At 44.3% G+C, this 23,377-nt stretch overlaps 2 protein-coding genes across 2 annotated transcripts in view; both read right to left on the reverse strand.

Moving 5' to 3' along the window:
- SBF2 (SET binding factor 2) overlaps positions 1-13,018 on the reverse strand; it is a 549,657-nt gene extending 536,639 nt beyond the window's left edge. The window contains exon 1 of the mRNA XM_011947619.1: positions 12,841-13,018. Coding sequence (XP_011803009.1) covers positions 12,841-12,895 — 55 coding nt within the window. The 5' untranslated portion in view covers positions 12,896-13,018. The remainder of the gene's footprint in view (positions 1-12,840) is intronic.
- Positions 13,019-22,125: 9,107 nt separating this feature from the next.
- On the reverse strand, positions 22,126-23,273 carry LOC105515743. Its single transcript, XM_011947620.1, has 2 exons — positions 22,726-23,273; positions 22,126-22,480 (listed from the first exon to the last, which is right to left on the reverse strand). The coding sequence occupies exons 1-2, from the start codon at positions 22,981-22,983 to the stop codon at positions 22,331-22,333; spliced, it is 408 nt and encodes a 135-aa protein (XP_011803010.1). The 5' UTR covers positions 22,984-23,273; the 3' UTR covers positions 22,126-22,330.
- Positions 23,274-23,377: the final 104 nt, after the last annotated feature.

The following is a 23,377-nucleotide window of genomic DNA, read 5'->3' on the forward strand; positions in this document are numbered from 1 at the left end:
GTGCCACTGCACTCCTGCCTGGGCAACTGAGCGAGACCCCTGTCAAAAAAAAAAAAAAAAAACTGTAATCCCAGCATTTTAGGAGGCCGAGGCGGGCAGATCGCTTGAGCCCAGGAGTTTGAGACCTGCCTGGGCATCACAAAGACTCTGTCTCTAAACAAGCAAACGAACAAACAAAAATCATGCAAAGCTATATATCTGTCTTCCAAGGAATTATGAACTTTCTACAGCATATTTTTCAATGAAGCAATAAACTCAAATTTATAGTGGTTTAAACATATAAGATTATAGCCTTTCATGTCAAAATAAATAAATAATTTTAAAATTCATATTAAAATAATAAAATAAATCCAGAGGGTAGCTATCCAGGTATGCTATGACAATCCCACTATAAGTCATTAGGGACTCAGGTTCTTTCTAGCTTTTTGCTCTGATATACCTAGGGTTTGGGCCTTACCCTCTTGGCCCAAGATGGCTGCTGGGCTGCAGCCTTCATATCAGAATGCCAGTCTTAGGAAAAAGAAAAGCTTGGAAGGCATACCCTCACCCTTTAAGAACACTTATAGGATACTACATTCATCATTTCCACTTACATCCAACTGACCAGAATTTATTAACTGCTTATAGCTGTCAGAAACTTGAAAACAGTCTCTCTTCGGCATGTCCACATGATTAGTCAAAACCATCAAGGAGAAGAATCGCCACGGAGAACCAAATGTCTCTTCCAAACTCTCCAAACCCTTCTATGGTTCCTTTTCTTTTACATCCTCTTATCAATAGTGTTTCCAAAGCTTGGTTCTTGGTACTCTATTCTTCTGTCTCTATGCCAACTTCTTGGGGACACCTACACAATGTCATAACTCTATATACCCTAATGACTCTCAAGTCTTTGCACCCAGTCCTTACCTGTCCCATCTTTTGAAGTCTCCACTTGGATAGCTACAAAATAAACACCATTCTATGTCAAGCGCACAAACACGAATAAGTAATTTTAAAAGAAAAACATTCTCATTCTTCCAATTTAAGTCAACATCACAAGTACCCCAGATCCCCAGATCTGCAATTTTGAAGTTGCCTCTGACTCCTCTTTCCATTTTCAACAAGCCATGAGTTGCAGGTCATATTAAACTTCTAAAAAGACATGAAACAAACTGGACTACATGAGGTTTATATAGCATATGACTTGGGGCATGCATTCATCAAAATGACTATGGCCCCCACAACTCTACTATAATGTTCTAAAGTTATCCTAATTATTAAATCCATAAGCCTATTTTTAGTCCTTATTATACATGACATTTTCAGCACATTTGACATTTGCTATTTCCTCCTCCTCAAAATTCTCTACCCAGGGTTTCCATGAGACCATATCATGCTATATTGATTCTTTTGCAATACCTCTGACTACTTCTATTTAGTTTCCAGGCTGCCACTGCTTTATCTACCTTTTGAATATTGATTTTTCTCTGCGTACAATTCTGAGGCCACTCTTCTTTTCACTCTATGCAGATTTCCTACGCAATCTCAAGTTTTTCTTCATATTTGACAATCAGCTGGCTACTGACAATTGCCAAGTTAAATCTCTATCTTCACTTTTCTCCTTACCTCCTGACTCACATGTCTAAACACCTAAATGATATCTCTACCTTGATTATAGACTGTCACCTTTCACTCAGTATTTCCTTCCCTCATCCAAATTCATTTCTTCTCCTGAATTCCCTATTTGTATCCATAGCATCATGACACATATTACCCAAGCTACAAACTTTGTTAGCCTCATCCACTCTTTCTACTTTACCCCTCACATTCATTCATTACTAAGTTTTACTAACCTCAACTTTCAAATTTCTCTAGCATCCACACCTTCCTTGCCATTTCCACCACAAAAATGCTTGAGCTTTCTCATTCTGGTCTTTCTCCCTTCAGTTCATTGCCATTTGAGTCACATTTCTGTTGTTTATTGCTTTTTAAGAGCTACCATTTTTCAACAGACCCTACCATCTATAGATTCAAGGCTAAATTCTATAGCCTGATGTACAGAGCTTTTCCCAATTGTCAACCTACTCAAGCATCAAAGCCTATCTCAGTTTCCATCTACATTCACTTCTCCATTCCTGTAACAAGACATTCACACACACACATTTTTCCTCTATGCCTATAATCTCCTCTGTCCTCTTTTCCACATAGCAAATGTTTATGCAAACTATACAACTTGGTTTAAACATCACCTCTCATAAGAAGTATTCTCTTTTTCCCTCAGTAAAGTGGGTCCATCCTCCTGAAATAATTTATCATTACTTGCTTCAAGATTCTGTCCACTAATGACTAGGTTAGGGATAGAGTTTTAATCTTTACTCATTTGTATCTAGCCTAGCGCTTAGCACAATGCCTGGAAAGCAATAAATAACTGTTAAATCGGTGAATCCCAAATGGTTCTTGACAGGTGGCAACAAACAACAACTAGAAAATACCAACTACTTCAGGGGAGAAAACTCAAGCTATGTATTACAATGGTTTAATAACAATCAATTATCAATTTTTACAATGTCTCAAAATGTATTTCAGGTGTTATACATAAATTTACATTCTAGCTTATCTCACTTATACTGCTTAGATAAATACTGCTTAAATACTGATTAAATGCCTAAGAAACACGTCAAACATTCTCTAACATACTTAAGCAGATTGATATAAAAAAAAAACAAGAACTTCAAATGATTAACATAATTGACTCCAGATGAAATACCACCAAGATAAATGAATTATAAATGTATTAATGGACAGCAGAAATTAAAAAAAAAAAAGTAAAGGCATATAAGATAATTAACCCAGGTAGTCATTATCAATTTTTCTGGACAAATCTCAGTAAAAGAAAGTAAAAACAATAAGAAAAATATGGTTGGCTAAATAACCACATATTAGAAGCTAATGATATTTCCTAATTATTCTGCCATAGTACACAGGCAGAGTCAGAAAAACAAAGTCTTAATTTCAAATTATCAAAATCAAACTGTCATAAAAAATCAGTGGTTTTCAAGCTATGTTCTCCTCAGCATAACAGCATCGTAAGAACACAAAACTGGAAACAAGGTCCAATAGTGAAGTGACTAAGTTAAAATGATACTCTCAAATTATATAATAATACAGCCACTGGACATTATGTTTTTCTAAAATTTTATAAAATAAATTTTCCTTATGTCATTAATAGTTTTTAAAAAGATAGTAAGGGTATCTATTTTTCTTATAGCTTTTTTAATTGAACTTTTAATTTTGAGATAGTTGCAGATTTACACATAGTTGTAAGAATTAATACAGAAACCATGTACCTTTTACCCAGTTCCCCCCATTGGTGACATCTTGCAAAATTAAATCACAAAATCACCACCAGGATATAATAGAATCCACCAATCTCATTCACATTTCCTCAGTTTTATCTATACTCATTTGTGGTTGTAAGTGTGTATTTAGTTCTATGCAATTTTATCATACATGTAGATATATGTATCCACCACCCAGTCAAAATATAAAACAGTTTTATTACCATAAAAATTCCTCCCAATTACCCTTTTATAACCACATCCACCTCCCAACCTCCTTTTTTATAGCTTTTTTCCCCATATTTTCAACAACTGTGTGTTCATTCTGTGTTATCTTTGTTAACTACCTATGATGTACCAGGCACCCTTCTTTCTATATAATTCAAATAGCATGCATTACCTCTTTTTTCCAGTTTGTAAAATAAATTTTTCAAAAGACAAGGGGTTTTTGCTTTTGGTTTTGAAACGGAATCTTGTTCTTTCACCCAGGCTGGAGTACAATGGCACAAACACAGCTCACTGCAGCCTCGACCTCCTGGGCTCAAGTAATGCTCCCACCTCAACCTCCCAAGCAGCTGGGACTACAGGCATCCATCACCACACCTGGCTAATTCATTTTTACGTTTTTTAAATTTTTAGAGACGAGGTCTCACTATGTTGCCCAGGCTGGTCTCAAATTCCTGGGCACAAGTGATTACCTACCTCAGCCCCCCAATTATAGGTGTGAGCCAACTGCACCCAGCTGAGTTTTTTTTTTTAATCCAATTATAAAATATAAATATTTAAAAATTCAACTGCAAGTATTGTTAATTGCAAAGACACTTTAGGAACAAAAATAAAGAGTGTATCATTTGGCCAGTGAGGTGGCTCATGGCTGTAATCCCAGTGCTTTGGGAAGTTTAGGCAAAAGGACTGCTTGAGGCCAGGAGTTCAAGACCAGCCTGGGTAACATGGTGAAATCCCATCTCTACAAAAAATACAAAAATTAGCCGGGCATGGTGGCATGCACCTGTAGTCCCAGCTACTCGGCAGGCTGAGGTGGGAGGATGAATTGAGCCCGGGAGATCAAGGCTTCAGTAAATTGTGATTGTGCCACTGCCTTCCTGCCTGGGCAACAGAGTGCGACAAAAGGAAAAAGGAAAGGGAAGGCAAGGCAAGGAAGAGAGGGGAGAGGGGAGGAAAAAGGGAAGGAGGGACAGACTTGTAACTAGAATTAGAAAAAAAAAATCTCAATAATACTGAGGCAGGAGAATAGGGTCTGGTGGCAGGGAACCTAAGGACTCTGTAGAACTAAATCAAACAGAAAAACCCCAACTTTCTACATCCAAGTAAATAATTGTGTAACTTCACTTCAGCTATGTCAGGAAACATCTTCTTTTATTTGCATAGGGTGTACACCAAGTAAATAACTTTGTAACTTCACTTCATTCTCTTCATTTACATAAGGCGTACACAGCACAACCAACAAGAAACCTCTACAGGGTATTTAAACCCCAGAAAATTCCATAACCAGCACTCTCAAGCTGCTCGCTCAAGCTCATTCCCATCCTGTGGAGTGTACTTTCATTTTAATAAATCTGTGCTTTTCTGTCATTGCTTTGTGCATTTTGTCCAATTCTTTTTTCAAAACACCAAGAACCTGGACACCCTCCACCAGTAACAGTAAGAAGTCAAACAACCCAATAAAAAGAGCACAAATTTGATCAGACACTTTACAAAAAAATACACAAATGGCAACAAGCACTTGAAAAGGTGTTCAACATCATTAGTCACCAGGAAAACACAAACTAAAACCACAAATGAGGTATGTTAAGAGAGTAGATCTTTTTTTTGGAGAAAAAAGCCTGTTGCCCACACTGGTCTCAAAATCCTGGACTCAAGCAATCCACCCACCTCAGCATCCCAAAGTGCTGGGATTACAAGCGTGAGCCACTGCACCCTGCCAAGAGAGATTTTAAATTTCTTCACCATAAACACACATACACACACACATAGGGTAACTATGTGAAGTGATGGGCATGTTAATTACCTTGATTGTGTAATCATTTCACAATGTATACATAAAACATCACACTGTCCACCATAAATATATATGATTTTTATTTGTAAATTACACCTCAATAAAGCTAGGAGAAGGTTTTTGTTTTTTTTTTTTTTAAGACAGAGTCTTGTTCTGTCACCAGGCTGTAGTGCAGTGGCGCAATCTCGGCTCACTGCAATCTCTGCCTCCTGGATTCAAGCCATTCTCCTGCCTCAGCCTCCCAAGTGCTGGGATTACAGGCGCCCGCCACCACCCCCAGCTAATTTTTGTATTTTTAGTAGAGACGGGGTATCACCATGTTGGCCAGGATGGTCTCGTTCTTCTGACCTCGTGATCCACCCACCTCGGCCTTCCAAAGTGCTGGGATTACCAGCGTGAGCCACTGCGCCCAGCCTGTTTTGTTTTTTTTGTTTTTAGTGAAAGCAAGTTTATTAGAGAAGTTAACAAAAAAAAAAATGGCTACTCCACAGGCAGAGCAGCCAAAAATATTTTTAAGTAATAGATTAAATTTAAAAAGAATAATTAGAACTCTCATATGTTGCTAGTGAAAATGTAAAATGGAACAGCCAATTAGGAAAATTTGTCAGTCTCATACAAACAAGACACTTATGACCTAGCAATTCTTCTCCTACATATTTACCCAAGAGAAATGAAAACAGGAACATATAAACATTCAAAGATCTGTATGCAAATGTTCAGAACAATTATGTTCACCATAGCCCAAAACTAGAAATTCAAATGTCCTTCAACTGGTGAAAGGATAAATCATATCATACTCAGCAATAAAAAGCAACAACTGTCAGTAAATACAACATAGATAAATCTCAACTGTATGATCCTAAGTGAAAAGCCAGACATAAAAAAGCTGTATACTATTTATATGACATTCTAGAAAAGACAAAAACATACAGACAGAAAACAGATCAGTGACTGCCAGATGGTAGAAAGGGAACTGACTACAAAGAGGCATGAGAGGACTTTTTAGAAGCATGAAAATGTTCCCTATCTATCTATCTACCTACCTACCTATTTTTAGAAACGGAGTCTCAATCTGTCACTCAGGCTGGAATACAGTGGAGTGATCATGACTCACCGCAGGTTCAAACTCCTAGGTTCAAGCAATCCTCCCATCTTAGCATCCCAAGTAGCTGGAACTACAGACATGTGCCACCACACCAGGCTTTTTTTTTTTTTTCAAAGATGGGGCTCACCATGTGGCACAGGCTGGTCTCAAACTCCTGGCCTAAAGCCATCCTCCAGCCTCAGCCTCCCAAAGCATTGCCATTATAGGTATGAGTCACAGCGGCCAGCCCTATATCTATACCTTGATTGCAGTAGTGGCTACACTAATGTATATATTTATCAAAACTCACTGAAATGTTCACTTAAAAGAGTAAATTTTATTGCACGTAACTTATACTTTATTAGACATTGATTTGGGATCTTTAGGGTGTCACTTTTCTGGCCAGAAACCTGTGGCCGGTGGCGCCTCTGCCCGAGTTTTGCTCAGATCCGCTAGGCTTGCTCTACCCACTCAGCCTGGTAGAGCAAGGCCTGGACCCCATGCCTCCAAGAAAGACTGGAGTCAGGCGTGGAGCGGTGAGGGGTATGTAAGCCGGCACACAGTCTGGCCACTGCGCAGTTAGACATGCCAGCTGCTGCCACAGGGTGGGCATCTCCAGGTACTGGCATGAGTGCCAGCTCTCTGCAAGGCTGTGGCTGGACCAGGTGCACCACAAGCAGCTTCCCTGGCCGGCACCGGGGAATGCAGTGAAACTCAGAAGCTTGAAGATGCCAGGAACCATAGGGCCCCAAAGATGGAGTCACAGCCCTAGCTTGGGGAGCTCCCAGGTCTGGGCTCCCAGAAGGGCCACCACAGCTCTTCTCCCCCTTCCTTCACCTGCAACATGGTGAGCAATGGGCATGTTTCAGCTCTGCTTGTGTTACAGCTCTTTTACCCTCGCCATTCAAGGGTCCCAAGTTCTTGTCCTGTGACCAGGAAGAATGAGGTCCTCAGGTAACAAGTGGAGGGTGAGCAAGACAAAGAGGAACTTCATTGAGCAACAGAACAGCTCAAAGACCCACAGTGGGCAGCTCTACTCTGTAGTAGGGTATCCTGATGAGTGTTCAGCTCCTAGCAGAGAGGGTAGCTCCTTTATGCAGGCAGGTCACCCCAGCAAGTATTTTCTCAGCAGTGAGAGTGGTTCCTCTCTGCAGCTGGTCATCCCAACAGGTGTTCAGCTATCAGCAGAGAGGGCAGCTTCTCTCTGCAGCTGGTTGTCCTGCTGTCTGCAGCTCTCAGCAGAGAGGTCCTAGACTAGAGTGGGTGGCTCCTCTCTGCAGGCAGATTGTCCCATCATCTCTTCAGCTCTCAGCAGAGAGGGTAACTCCTCTCTGTAACTGGTTGTCTCGTCATCTCTCCATTCTCTGCTCTGCGCTGAGCCTGCAACTTTTAGGGCCTCAGAGAGGGAAAAGGGCACGCCGATTGTCTATTGGTGGGCCCAGAAAAGGTACCACAAGTCCTCACTCTAGTCCATAGGACTGGCAGCCTGGCCCCCAGCCTTCAAGCCCTCCCCAGCCTGAAGGTGGGGCCTCACCAGAGAACTGCCCACTTCCGCCCAGCAGCCTGTCTGCTTCCTGCTGCCATCCATGAAGCCCAGGCTGCTCGCGTCAAGGGGTACCTGCAGGCCTGCGCCAAGCTGCCCTCAAACCCCTCCTATGGTGCTTGTCAGAGCCCAAAGTCCAGAGGGGGCCGAGGAGGCAGGGGCCTAGTGTGTCAGCGCTGACCTAAATGTGTACACATCTGGCTGGGCTGTGACAGCACCCTGGTTTGGCCCCAACCCCGCTCCGAGATTGGAGCAGGCACCTCCAAGCCTACAAGGGCAGGAGGGATGCCTCCCCTGGCCCCTAAGAGTGCAAAGAGGCCTGGGTCCACAGCCCCAACTTGGGCAGCTGCAGCTGCGTGGGGTGGGGGGCTCCTACTCATGGCCCCCAACAACACAGAAAGGACTGGGTCCACAGCTCTGACTTGGGTGGCTGCAGCACACCCAGGAGGGCGGGGCTGCTGCCTGCTCCTGGCTTTCATCAGGTCTGTGGAGTGTGCAGCCCCAGCCATGCCCCCTCGTAGCCTGGAGCAGGGGCTCCAGGTTCTCGCTGGGCCCAGGCCGGTATCCAGGGCAGAGGCAACATCTCTACCAGCTCCCCCTTACCCAGCTTGTGGCCCTGCCTAGGGGGATGCCTCCAGGAGCAGATTGTGGGTCCTGGGCCCGGCCCTTGGGAGTGTCAGGCCTGGCAATCACCCTGATGCAGGGTGGAACCCAGAGATGAGGCCCTGGGCGGCCCTGCTCAGAGCCTCACCGTGAGGCACAGGAACCTGGTGCCCTCGGCAGGGTGGATGCAGTGACCACGCTGCTGGCCAGATACCTGAAGCAGGCACTGCTCCCACTTCCTGCCCCAGACCCCCAAACCTCCAGCTCCGCCTCCTACTCACACCTTCCCCGCAGCATTGGTGGGCAAGAGTGGTGACACAGGGTCAGGAGCCCGGGAGGCTCTGGGCCTGAGGGCAGGTCCTGCCAGAGGCACGAGGGCGGGGGCGGTACAGTCGGTTTTCTCAGGGACACAGGGCACAGGTGACCCACCAGCATCACTGCTGCTCCCACAGCCACTCCTGACACCACCACCTGCACCTCCCCATGACTAAAGAAGAATTCTCCCAAGTTAAAAAGTTACACATTTCACTATTGACATTCTACAATTTATACAAGCTTCTGGATTGTGTTACTTAAAAAATTAATCTTCCTTCTCCTTCCCTTTTCCTGCTGTGAGAAGAGCAGTTGTCATGGTACCCCTGGGGTGAAGGTGGATCCCTGGGGTGGAGCTTGTCATATTGCCATAGACCAAGAGAGCTAAGGAGGGAGAATGTGTGGTAGGGGAAGAGCCAAACATTTTGCTTCAGAGCCCAAGCATTAAGGCAGGAGGGGAAAACTGGCAAAGGGCACTGGGGTACAACAGAGTGAGGATGTCTTCCAATGGAAGCAGCTCACCGTGGGGTGTCAGAGTCTGAGTGGGGTAAGAAGTGTGTCCACCAACAGTGGAGAGACCAACATGAGGAGTCATAGCCAGAGCGCTGGGGAGGGTGTCCCTGTATTGAAGCATGCTGGTATAGACTCTTAGATCCGGAATGGGGTAGGGGGATGGAGGAGATGTAATGAAGAATCCAAGTCCCAGCAGTGAGAGGAATGGATGGCAGTGAAGATGGGAGACTGAACAGTAAGTAAATACATTAAGGATAATGGAAGCCAGATTTCTCACTGTCAGAGAACATTACAATATGAAAAAGGAGAAAACTAGAATAGATCCTGGAATATTTTATTGAAATTGGAGGTATCAGTATGAATTCATAGTTTTCAATATACAGAGATAAATATAGATATAAACGCATATGTATGTTTATGCATACATACCTATACTTACCAGGCCTGACCACTAACAGGACCTGGAAGCAGTAACAACCCAACAGCAATAAACATACTAGCCTTGATTGAGATCTTAGCTTCTAAATGTCATTCTCCACTAAAAGGAACCAGGGATCCCTAAATGGCTGATTCCAGAATCAAGGCAGGGAAAGTACAAGATGAGCCAGGCACAGGTTCTTGTACCAAAAAGTAAAAAGATGTTCTCAAAGAGTGATGGGGATGTACCATAAGAACACAGAAGCCAGCTTGAACAGCTCTCACTGGCCAAATAAAGAACAATTTGAACATCAAAATAAATAATGCTATAGTCTGAATGTTTATGTACTCTCCCAAAATTCATATGTTAAAATCCTAACACCCAAGGTAATGGTATTATGAGGTGAGGACTTTGGGAAGTGATCAGGTCATGGGGGTGGAGTCCTTGTGAATGGGATTAGTTTCCTTTTTAAAGAGACCCCAGAGAGCTCATGTGACCCTTAAGCCTTATGAGGTTAAATTGAGAACATGGCTATGAGGAAGCAGGTCCTCACCAGACACTGAACCTGTCAGAGTCTTAATCTTGGATTTCTCTGCCTCCAGACTGTGAAAAATAAATTTCTATTGTTTGTAAGCCACCCAGTTTGAGGTATTTTTGTTATAACAGCCTGAATGGACTAAGGCAAATAGTAACAGAATATAATCCACTAAACACACACACACACACACACAGGGAAAACCATGACTCCATGTAGATGTCAAGAAATGATTAAGAGTTTAGTGAGGAACAAGATATTTACATAGTTTCAAAGTACATGACAAAAACAATCAACTATTAACTTTATAGTGGAGAAAACTGACAGATATTACTTATGTCAAGTAATCAAAGTAAAAATAACAACAAAACAAAGTGAAATTGTGCACCACCCGACAGGATGCAGTGAGCATCACTTCTGTGATATCCTTCCCAAGCGCATATTCCTATGTATCTAATTATGAAGGAACAGACAATCCCAAATTGAGGGGCAGCCTACAAAGTAACTGACCTGTAATTGTTAAATATGTCAAGGTCATGAAAGTTAGGAGAAGATAAAGGAAATGTTCCATATTGAGGGAGACAAAAGAGACATAACATGAATGCAACACATATTGCTAAACTTGATCCTTTTGCCAGTAAAGAGATTAACAGCACAATCAACAAAACTTGAACCAGTCTGAGAACTAGATGGAGTACTGTATCACTATTCATTTCCTGTTTTGGTTATTGCACTGTGATCATGTAGGAGAACATTCTTGTTTGCAGAAAATGCACATTAAAGTATTCTGGGATGACAGGGCATCAGGTCAGCAGCTTCCTCTCAAATTCTTGGGGGTGGGGGAGAATTTTTTGTACCATTCTTGCAAATTTTTTGCAAGTCTGTTATTGTTTCAACATTGTTGGCCAGGCGTGGTGGCTCAAGCCTGTAATCCCAGCACTCTGGGAGGCCGAGGCAGGTGGATGACAGGGTCAGGAGTTCAAGACCAGCCTGGCCAGGATGGTGAAACCCCGTCTCTACTACAAATACAAAAATTAGCGGGCATGTTGACGGGCAACTGTAATCCCAGCTACTCCCGAGGCTGAGGCAGAGAACTGCGTCAACCCGGGAGGCAGAGGCTGCAGTGAACCGAGATCACACCACTGCACTCCAGCCTGGGCAACAGAGCAAGACACCGTCTCAAAAAAAAAAAAAATTGTTTAAAAGTGTGTGGGGGGGGCGGCACAATGTCACTAAAAACTAAAGGTTAAAAAACTGATTTCCCACACTTAATCTTGATAAAAAAGAAACATCAGACTATGCAAAATTACTAGGAAATAAAATTTTGGAGCCAGAAGTTTAAAAATTTAATATTTCTCTTTAACAACTGATCTCAATCAGGTCATGACTGGTGAGAGACAAAAGAACATGAAAGGTTCCCACTACAGGAGAGGAAGTTCTTAGGAGAGGAATAATGAGAGAGACAGTGGACGACGAGTGGGTAGAACAATGGCATTCTGGGCTACCAATGGCTGTAACCATCAGGAAAACACAATCTCAGCATCTCTGAAAAATGAAGGGGCTGTGGAGCTGATATCTAAAATTCCTTGCAAATATGGGACTAGAATTGCCCTGAAATAGAAGTGGTTCCCCAGCTCAATTTGTTATTATATTATGCTTAGCTACACAGGAATACAAAAGAATGCAAATACAGAAATAAACGTGCATGAACCGCGAATTCTCTTAAGTTGTGGAAGTCCATCAATTGAAGTGTAAAATACAATGCATTTGCCCAATTCTTCCTAAGAAAATTCTGTGACAAATAAAAAGAACAATGAAAACACATTAGAGTGAAACAAGATCACCTTCAGTGGTCAGCTGGCTGTCCCTAGTTAAAAGACAAGTCATATCATTGTGAAGTGTCACAATGTGAAGTCACATTTGTCCTGAAAGAATAGGGAGCATTTCCTAGAAAGGTGTAAAAGTGCAAAGAATCCTTTCCCCTTCCCTGGTACTATGCGTTCCTTAGGACGGTCACTAGGCCCCCAACAGCACAGGGGTGAGGTAGCACTGGACTCTCAGCACTTCCTTTCGGAGAGGACAACCCCCTGCGTCACTGGTTACTCATTCAGGATGCAGGGCAGAAGTTTATCCCCGAGGAACTTAGCACAGTTGGCTCCTGCCCTCCCAGCCTTGCGGTCCTGGGCCCCATCCCAGGTCTCTGCCCCGAGTACCCGGCAGCCTCCAGCGGGAGGGTCGCGAGACCCCAACTCGCCTCCGGCCAGCCCAGCGGGTGCGCCCAGGGGCTGGGCAGACGCGGCGTCTTCCCTCCCCCTACCGTCATGCCGGCCCCCCACGCCCACCGCCTGGCTCGGCCCAGCCGAGAAGGCCGGACGCCGACCGCCCGCTCCTCCGAGACTCGGCCTGGCCCTCCCCGACGCCCGGCCCCGCGGAGCCCACTGGACAGCGGCCGGGGGGCGGGGAGGCCCGGGGGCGGCGCCGCCCCACACCCTTACCTGGCTTCTCGTGGTCATAGCCTACCACGATGAAGTAGTCAGCCAGCCGGGCCATGGCCGCCGCCGCTGCGCTCGGGAAGCGGGTCCCCGTCGCCGCCCTCGCCCACCTGGCCCGGGAGGGCTCAGCATTTTCCCTGCAGCGGCAGTAGCGGCAGCGGCAGCGCTTCAGCCATGTTTGACAACCAAGGCGCGCTCTGCGCTTGCGCGGCGCCTCGTGCCCGCTCCTACCCTGCCCCCACCCGTGCTGGCTCGGCTACCCCAAGCCCGGGCAGCGAGCCCACCCCCACCCTCGGCTGGCCTCGCGGACTGCTGCACTTGGGGAGTGGGCGGCCAGGCGCGTTCCCGCCACGCGCTGCCAATGCGGCCCCTGGAGGTGGTTTGAGGCCTGGATGTTGCTTCACGGCCCCCTCCCCCTCGCTGTTTTTCCTAAAGCAGGGGGTCCTTCCTTCCGCCTTCTCTATTCTGTTTGGATTTGGAAGAAGGGACGTGGAGAGTTGAGGGGTCACTTGGGAAACTGGCTGCTTCCTCTGCTCCCCACCACCACCAAAGATGAAATTCTCCCGCCCTCGGTTGGAAGCAAGGAATTTGCACCGACAGGGCTTTTGCTGCATGTTTCCTGTTTATGTTGTGTAGATGGGAATTTTAGAAACATGCCACCGAGCAGACGGGGGAGGGAGAGGCTTTTGCGCAATTCTCCAAGGCGCCTCAGGTTTCAATGCCGGGTGGGCCGGGGGCGGTCGGCCTGGGCTTCCCCCGGAGCGCCCCGGGGAGCCAGATTCCACCGCGGAACGCGGCATCCCCGGGATCCTCCCGAACTGGGCTGGCCTCTCCCTGGGGAGCCCCGCCCGCCTCGGCTTGCTTCCCTCGCAGCGGTCCCAGGGCTCTCGCAGCCCGTACAGGTGGTGACTTCCAACTTCCCTGCTCAAACACGCACAAAAATGAATAAATGGTCCCGTCCTTCCGTCTCAGATTATCCAAGTCGCATGCTTTTTTGTTGAACCTCATATTGACCATTTCGAATTTGGGTGGTGCGACATTCAGATGAACTTACTTTGTCATTTGTTAATCTCTCACGAAGTTTTGGTAGTAGAATTTGTACAAGTGGTAAACCAAAGTTTTGGAAATCTCTGGTTTAGAAGTTGTCTTTGTGGTTGCTTATCACTGTTCACTATTAATTGAGGGTTTGATCCTTCATATTTACATATAAGACAAGGCCTCTACCAAATATTTTTATGAGTAAAAGTGCGATTTTCCCCAACGACCAGCAGGAAGCCGCAATGGTTCCGACTCTGAACTGAGAGAGTTGACATCTCAGCTCCTGAAGATTTACTCTGCTGTAATTTACTATTTCCCCTTCCTCTGCCACACTTGTTTTATCTACAAATTGGGAGGGTTGGGCTGCACTAGAACTGAAACTGAAGGAATACTTTAACTCCAGGACCTCTATGTCAATTGCTAATGGTAAAACTGAATCAGCTGAATTTGCAAACGTGGAGGGAAGATAGTTTGATCCTGAGAATAATTAAACCAAAAAAAAAAAAAAAAAAAACCTCAGTCATACCCCATGTAGCAATCCTCTCTGTAACCTCACTGAGAGCTCATCACCCAACTTGATCACTTTCAGCAAAGAAGAATCTTACTTCCTTGGGAGGCAGCCCATTCCACCGTTTAACAGCCCTGTTGTTAGAAAGTTCTTCCTTATTATTTTAGAGTTGTCTTACTGTAATTTCCCCTGATTCTGCTCTCTGGAACTATCCAGAAAAAAAATAAAATCTTCATATGATAGATTTTTAAGGCAGCCATCATATTCCTTCCTGACCTCTTATCTAAAAATGGGGTAAAATTCACATATGGTAAAATTAGCCATTTTAAAATGTAGAATTCAGTGGCATTAAGTACATTCCCAATGCTGTACGACTACCATGTCTATCTAGTTACAAAACATTTTCATCACCCAAAAGAAAACCTCACAACCACTAAGCAGTCATTCTCGTTCCCCCATCCCACAGCCCCTGGCAATCACCAATTTGCTTTCTGTCTCTATGGATTTACCTATTATGAATATTTCATGTTTATATCATACAATATGTGACTTTTTGTGTCTGGGTTTTCTCATTTAGTATATTGCTCTCAGCTTTTATACGGGCAGATGCAGTACAAGGTTGTAGCATCACGTTGAAGTATCAACACTTCATTATTTTTTATGACTCAATAATATTCCATTGTATGTTGTATTAGACTGTTCTCACGCTGCTAATAAAGACAGGATAGTTTATAAAGAAAAGAGATTTAATTGACTCACAGTTGCACATGGCAGAAGGCAAGGAGGAGCAAGGCGGCAGACAAGAAAGTTTATGCAGGAGAACTCTCCTTTATAAAACCAAAAAAATCTCGTGAAACTTATTCACTATCACGAGAACAGTGCGAGAAAGACCTGCCCCCCATGATTCAATTACCTTCCACCGGATCCCTCCCATGACAGGTGGGAATTGTGGAGTACAATTCAAGATGAAATTTGGGTGAGGACACAGCCAAACCATATCATATGTATATACTATATTTTGTTTATCTGTAACAACCCATACAGACATATGGGTTGTTTCCACCTTTTGGCATTGTAAATAGTGCTGCTGCAAACATGCATGTACATGTATTTGAGTACCTGTTTTCAATTTTAAGGGATATATTCTTGGGATTGGAATTACTGGATTAAGTAGCAATTCTGTTTCTACTGTTTCCCACAGTGGCTGCATCATTTTACATTTTCACCAGCAATGTACTAGGGTTCTAATTTCTCTGCATCTTTGTCAACTCTTGTTTTCCTATTGTTTATGTTTTGTTATAGCTATCTTAGTGTGAAGTGATATCTCATTGTGGTCCTGTTTTGCCTTTCCCTAAAGACTAATGATGTTGAGGATCTTTTCATGTGTTTATTGGCCATTGCTAAATCTTCTTTGGAAAAATGTCTATTCAAGTCCTTTGCCCATTTTAAAATTGATTCTTTGTCTTTTTGAGATTAAGTTGTAAGAATTCTTTATATATTCTGGATACTAGTCCTTGTCAGATATATGATTTGCAGATATTTTTCCATAGTGTACGTTGTCTTTTAATTTTCTTTTTAAAATTTTTATGCCCTATTCCCCCCAGATATTTCCTATTTTATTTTATTTTTCATTTAATTTTATGTAGAGATGATGTGATGTTGCCCAGGCTGGTCTTAAACTCCTGTCCTCAGGCAATCCTCCCATCTAGCCCTCCCAAGGTACTAGGATTAGAGGCATGAGCTTCCACACCTAGACTTCATTTTCTTGATAATGTCCTTTGGCGCAAAACAGTTTTTAATTTTGATGAAGTCAAATTTTTTAGTTTGTTTCTATGCTTTTAGTGTTATATCTAAAAATTTATTGCCATATTAAAGGTGAGATAAAGATTTACTCTTGTTTCCTTCATAGTTTTAGTTCTTCTATTTAGTACTTTGACCCATTTTGAGTTAATTTTGTAGTGGTAAGGGGTCTCATTTTACCTTTTAAATGTCTTGGCTTTTATTTCATTTGCAAGTACTCATTTAAATTATGTTAATTTTTTAAAATTAAAGTGTAGTTGTTTTTAAGCCTAGAATCAAATGCTATCTGCTTTTAGGCATATTTCATCTGTTACTGTCATAAATAGACTTCCAGTCCATTTGTAAACACCCATTTTGTCACATAGAGATTTTAACATATCCTAGGTATATGTAGAAAGGCACTGTATGTTTGTATATACATGTGAACATATTTTGTATACACTAAAGCTGTGTTTTGCTTCTCAGCCAACAGCTGCCAGGCTGCTGAAACTGATAAGCCCTGACAAGGCAGCCTGATTACTGAGGTTGGCGGAAAGCCAGACCATCCCCTATGATAACCACCATCACCTTTCACCAAAGAGAGAGAGAGTAAAGCAAGCCCAGATTTGTTTTCCTGAAGGCTGGTGGGAGCAGGAAGGGAGGAAGGATATGTAACACTCTCACGATGTGTACCTGGCAGATGCCTTTCTTTTTTGCTTTAGAAGACGAAATAGGCGGAGCGCGGCGGCTCACGCCTGTAATCCCAGCAGTTTGGGAGGCCGAGGCAGGTGGATCACCTAAGGTCAGCAGTTCGAGACCAGCCTGACCAACATGGTGAAACCCTGACTCTACTAAAAACACAAAATTTAGCTGGGCGTGGTGGCAGGTGCCTGTAATCCCAGCTACTCAGGAGGCTGAGGCAAGAGAATTGCTTGAACCCGGGAGGCGGAGGTTGCAGTGAGCCGAGATTGCACCATTGCATTCCAGCCTGGGCCACAAGAGTACAACTCCAGCTCAAAAAAACAACAAAACAAAACAAAAAGACAAAATATAACTGATTATCAGTGAGCGAGGCTTATCAGCCCATTGCTCCTGGTGGGCTATTGTGGAGTAAGTGGTTTGATCTGTACAGTCATTTCAAGTGCTTGCTGTGGTTAGCCACAGTAGTTCAAGGAGGCAGTATGAGAGTTAGACTTGAGCAAATGTCAGCAAGCAGGGCTGGGGCCTCTTCAGATCATCTCTACCAAAGCATAACAAAGGAGACTATGCAGCTGTGTTGGAAAATTCCCTGATCCATTGCTATATTTTCAACCATTTAGTTCCTAAGCAAGAAATTTAATGAATATTACCTTTGACAGCTGTCTCTCAGCCCCACATTCATCACTCAGACCTATTGTTCCTACTTCCCAAATATGTCCAGTTCTCTCCACTCTCACTGCCACCCCACTAGTCTGAGCCATTATCACCTTCTACCTTCATTATTGCAATAGGTTCTTAACTGTTTACCTAGCTTCACTGATGGTTCCAAACTTTCTATATAGGTAAAAGTTAAGGACAGTAAGCAGGTTATTGAGCCTGTCTCAAAATTAAATTTGTATAGCAAACACACCATTTCTACCTTGAGTGTGTTTGGGGTGCAAAGAAGAAGCTTCATAGATGACACAGAAAGTGTCCTGGCCGGGCACGGTGGCTCATGCCTGTTATCCCAGCACTTTGGGAGGACAAATCGGGCGGATCATGAGGTCAGCAGATGGAGACCATCCTGGCTAACACGGTGAAACCCCGTCTCTACTAAAAATACAAAAAATTAGCCGGGCGTGGTGGCGGGCGCCTGTGGTCCCAGCTACTCAGGAGGCTAAGGCTGGGGAATGCCGTGAACCCAGGAGGTGGAACTTGCAGTGAGCCAAGATCAGGCTACTGCACTCCGGCCTGGGCGACAGAGTGAGACTCCATCTCAAAAAAAAAAAGAAAGTGTCCTGCAGTTGAGGTCACATGTGTGATGAGATGAATGGTTGAATCTTTTTTTTTTTTTTTTTTAAGACGGAGTCTCGCTCTGTCGCCCAGGCTGGAGTGCAGTGGCCCGATCTCAGCTCACTGCAAGCTCCGCCTCCCGGGTTTAGCCATTCTCCTGCCTCAGCCTCCGGAGTAGCTGGGACTACAGGCGCCCGCCACCTCGCCCGGCTAGTTTTTTGTGTTTTTTTTTTTAGTAGAGACGGGGTTTCACTGTGTTAGCCAGTATGGTCTCGATCTCCTGACCTCGTGATCCACCCGTTTCGGCCTCCCAAAGTGCTGGGATTACAGGCTTGAGCCACCGCGCCCGGCCCAATGGTTGAATCTTAACATTCATTTGAAGTATCCCTGACATTAGCAGCTACAGTATAGGTAGGTACTGTAAGAGTTTATAGGCTGCTTTTACTTAGATCACATGCTTGATGAGCAGGACTGGCTACATAATATGTGGAGTCCAGTGCAAAATGAAATGTAGGACTGCCTGTTCAGAAGTGTTGGAGAATTTCAAAACAGCTTCAGCAGAGCATTCCACCAAGTGTGGGCTCTTCTGAGAGCAGGCCGTGTGCTACTGAACAGAATGCATGTCAGTGAAGCTGGTAAACTTCAGGGTGGAATGAGCATGTGTATGTGGGGGAGGGAGTATAATAAACAACGTTATGGGGGGACTAGACCCTCTCCAGTCTCTCCAGAGTACACCACTGCGCTGCTTCCTTTCTTGCTCCTTTCTCATCTATCTACCACATTCCACAGCCAAAACGATCATTTAAATAAATGTGTATCAGATCATGTCTCTCCTGTCTTCAAACCTGTCAGTAGTTTTCCATGTCACCTTAAATAAAGTGCAAAATCTTCATGTCTGAAAGGGTCCTATTTACTCTGACCCTGATGACCTCTTTAATCTCATTTCAGGCCTCTTTTTTCCATCATTCAATGCATTCTAATCAAACAGGACTCCTTTCATTTTTTCTAATGTACCAAGTTATTTCCCATCTATGAGTGTTTGCACATGCTGTTTCCTCCATTTGGAATGTTAGATCCCCCTAGTCTTGCTTTGTCCTTCAGAATACTTAACACAGTTTATAATCATGTAAATATGTAATTCCGATAAGGATTTGTTTATATCTGGCTACGTCACTAGGCTGTAAGCTCATTGAGGGTAAGTTTGTTGATGACTGCATTGGTGATTACTGTATGTTGAGAACTTAGTACAGTGCTAGGTATATAATACATAATCAGTAAATATCTGTTGAAAGAATGAATACACTATCAATTCATTCAGGCTTATACATCAGAATTGCTTCTTGGCTGAGCACAGTGGCTCATACCTGTAATCCTAGCACTTTGGGAGGCCGAGGCGAGTGGATCTCTTGAGCTCAGGAGTTCAAGACCAGCCTGGGCAACATGATAAAACCACATCTCTATAAAAAGAAAAAAGAAAAAATATAAATGTATATACATATATAAAATAATTGCTTCTTTCCAGGTGCTTCTAATCTGATGCCACAAGATCCCTACATGATGGTTGCTCTCATTAACACCATTCTCTTTGGCTATGGATGATTCAAATAGCCTAATCATCATCTCTTTTATCATCCATTCATTGATGCCATTTATTGTGACCTCTGTAGCAAATTTGTCTTGAAGTAATTTCATTTTGTCTTGTTACAGGTGTTATTGTAACAAGCTTCTTTAGGTTTACTACTTTCTCTTTTCTCTCTCTCTCTCGTTTTTTTTTCTTTGTAGGAATGGATTTTTGCCATGTTGCCAGGCTGGTCTTGAACTGCTGAGTTCAAGAGATCCACTTGTCTCAGACTCCCAAAGTGATGGGATTACAGGCATGAGCCACTGTACTGTATCCTCTCTTCTCTTTCATTTGTTCTGCAGCGATTTACCTTATTTAAGCTTCAGTGAGGTTTGCCTTCTGGCTTTATCAGGTACAAGAACTGACTGTTACTCTCTGCCTATTTTGTACAGGAGCACAAAAATGGGGCAGCAAAACCATTACTTTTCTTTATGCTGATGCTCTGGAAAATATTATGCCCTAAAGAGGGAGGTTAACTGTCCTCCTTGCCCTTACCACTGCAAACCAGACAGAAATTTAAAATATGGAAACAGGCCGGGCACGGTGGCTCAAGCCTGTAATCCCAGCACTTTGGGAGGCTGAGATGGGCGGATCACGAAGTCAGGAGATCCAGACCATCCTGGCTAACACGGTGAAACCCCCGTCTCTACTAAAAAATACAAAAATCTAGCCGGGCGAGGTGGCGGGCGCCTGTAGTCCCAGCTACTCTGGAGGGTGAGGCAGGAGAATGGTGTAAACCCGGGAGGCGGAGCTTGCAGTGAGCTGAGATCCGGCCACTGCACTCCAGCCCCGGCAACAGAGCGAGACTCCGTCTCAAAAAAAAAAAAAAAAAAAAATTTATCTATCTATCTATCTATCTATATATATGGAAACAGTGCTTTTTATTCGACTCTGTCTCAAAAAAAAATATATATATATATGGAAACAGTGCTTTTTATTCTGTGTCAGGGTTTTAAACTTGGTCAACGTCCCAGAACTGTATGCCTATTTTATACTTTAATTGGTTTATGTACATGTTCATTTTTCTGGAAAGGATCTATATTTTTATTAGGTCATTAGAGAAGTCAGAGATCCCCAAAAAGTGCCCTGGGCTTTGTATCCTGCTTTACTTCTCCCTGTAAGTGATCGAATCCACAAGGCCGATTGTGTCCTTTCTCTAAATCACTTTGTGTTATGACTTCAGGATGTATCTTGAACTTTGTTTTCAAGTGAACTTTGTAAACAAGTCCTCAGCTTAATATACATTATGAACTATATTAATAATAAGTGCATCATAAAATTTCCTGTTTGATAAAGGAGGCATCTAAGATAATTATGCAATGCACTTAGCTACTCACATTTTAGTTATTCTTATTAATATCATTGATATTTATTATTTTTCATTGCTTCCCTGAAAGACCTGAGTATGGCCACTCTGGCTTTAGGAACTGTGTCCATAGTGCTGGCTGATAAACCATTACCACACATTTTTTTAAAAACTCCAAACATTTCTAAGAATCAGGCTTGGATGTAGGGCCTAAAAATCATTCAATTGGAATGTGAAGAAGTTGAAACACCATTATGCAAAAACCCTTTAGCATATGTGTATGTATGTCACTCTAATGTCAGGATGTACACATTTATTACAGTGCTTTGGAGGTTTATTTATAATCTGACCTTTCAAAATTCTAGAGCATAAAAAAAAGTAGATCTTCATTAAGGGTTTTTTTTTTCTTTTTCTTTCTCTTTTCTTGCCAGAAACTTTAAAGATGTTTCTTCCTCCACTTCCTTCCTTCCTTGTACTGTCCTTGCTCAATGTGAATCTACAATCACTGCCACTTGAATGGATGCAACTTATGTTAACAAATCCCCAGGATCAGAACTCCCACTGCAGCATTTCCTTCTCCATAGAACAATTGAATCAGAAATGCATTCTAGTGATTTTTTTGTCATTAACGATGATTAATTAAGCAAATTTGAGATTTCATGAGAAAAAACATAGATGCCCAGATTTAACAAATTCCTTATCTTTTTTCGACTTAAACCCACGTCGCTTTGGGGAGCACTCTGGCCCCTGCAAGCGGGGAGCGCACACACACACACACACACACTCCAAGATAGGGGCTTTCTAGCAAAATCCTTTGAGCTGCCAATCCAAGATTTTACTTAAAGAAAGAATTGACTTGGTTCTCAAGTGACAGATCTCTAAGTGCCAGAGCGACAAAGTGCACCAGGCTGATAAGGTGCGTGCAAAGACTCTCAGGTGGGAATTCTTGGCACAGCCACAACGTTGCTGGCCTAGGCACCCGAGGGTGGCAGAGCCTAGCCTCTGAGTCTCCCTCCACTCCTGGGCTTGCTTTCCTTTTTGAAGCTGCCTGCAGCTCAAAGGTGTTTGAACCAAGAGCACTCGCTTCGCGATCCTCCTGGCAGAGCGACAGCTCAGTTTGCCCTACGGAATCACGGGCTTTTCTAAAGGGCAGCGAGGTACAGTCGCAGAGTTCTCTGGAGAACGAACACCCCCTCCCCCCCCCAGAACTGGTGGAGACTGGAAGGAACGAGTCCAGACCACGGGACCTTCCCTGGCTGTGGGCCGACGCCTAGCTGTCCTTGACCTCCCCAGCAGTCAGAGGTGCGCGCGGGAGAAATGAAAGTAAAACCTGTCCTGGCGCGGACCCAAGTGGAAACTGGCGACAAGTAGGTCGCATCCTCAGAGAGACTGATAGCCAGTCCTGGATCGGTGGGAAGAGCTTCACTCGCAGAGGATAAAGTGAAAGGAAAAGGAAATGGGAGACAAGGAAGAAGAACAATAGTTAGGCTGGGGAGGCTCCTGGTCATCCAGCAGGCGTGCAGTAATAGCTGCTGTCTGCGGTGCAGACGGACTAGCCGCCCGGCCAGGCCGCTGCAGTGACCACCCTGCCCCCAGCCAGGCGGTCGGATCCCGACCAGTGCTCCGTGCTGCACTCCTTGAACCCCCCGCGTCCTAACCCCTTACTAGGGCCAGGGTCAGGGCCCGGAATCTGTCCTCCGTCCTCAGATGGAATTCAGGTCCGCTCAGGTGGCTTCTTCCAGGAAGAGTCCTTAAAATAAACAACCTCGGCGCGGCCATTTCTTCCCCAGGTGCAATGTCCACTGTTGAGTCCCGAGAGTGAAAAGGCGGCTGAGCCAGCGGTGCGCGGCCCAGACAGACCACTCTGGGCAAGGTCCGCGAGACCCACCGCCCAGCCGCCTTTGCACCGGAGCTCAGAGCCATATGGCAGAGTAGGAAAGAAGCTTAAAGGTCTGCTGAGGACCGGCTCTAAGATGGGGACACGAGAGATGGGACGTGACTCGCCCACCTTCACACAGCGAATTGCCGGGAGGTGAGGACTAGAAGCCTCTTTGGCTAGTGGTCTTGCACCCTTGGCCTCTCCGTCGAGTCGCTGGGCTTCAGGACATTCCAGTAGAGGAGTGGTTAGTAGGACCCCAGAAACCCACAAGCAAGAAGCAGGAAGCCCCGTGGCTTAGCCTTTCCTTCCCAATTTGGCCCCCAGGAGAGAAGTAAGAAAGAGCAGAAGCTGTGATGGAAGAGCACAAACGGGTGACAAACGTGTTTAGCGTGATTCATCATGAACAGGCACCAATTCTTTGGGCGGGGGCTAGGACTC

Source organism: Colobus angolensis, unplaced genomic scaffold (assembly GCF_000951035.1).
Source record: "Colobus angolensis palliatus isolate OR3802 unplaced genomic scaffold, Cang.pa_1.0 Scaffold269, whole genome shotgun sequence".
Taxonomy (NCBI): Eukaryota; Metazoa; Chordata; class Mammalia; order Primates; family Cercopithecidae; genus Colobus; species Colobus angolensis.

Excerpts from the sequence above, each read along its gene's own strand:
- LOC105515743 (XM_011947620.1), bottom strand. The coding sequence starts at position 22,983 with ATGGCTCTGAGCTCCGGTGCAAAGGCGGCTGGGCGGTGGGTCTCGCGG. Across the intron at positions 22,481-22,725 it reads GGGCCCTGACCCTGGCCCTA|CTCTTCCCACCGATCCAGGA; the intron begins GTAAGGGGTTAG and ends CTGCGAGTGAAG.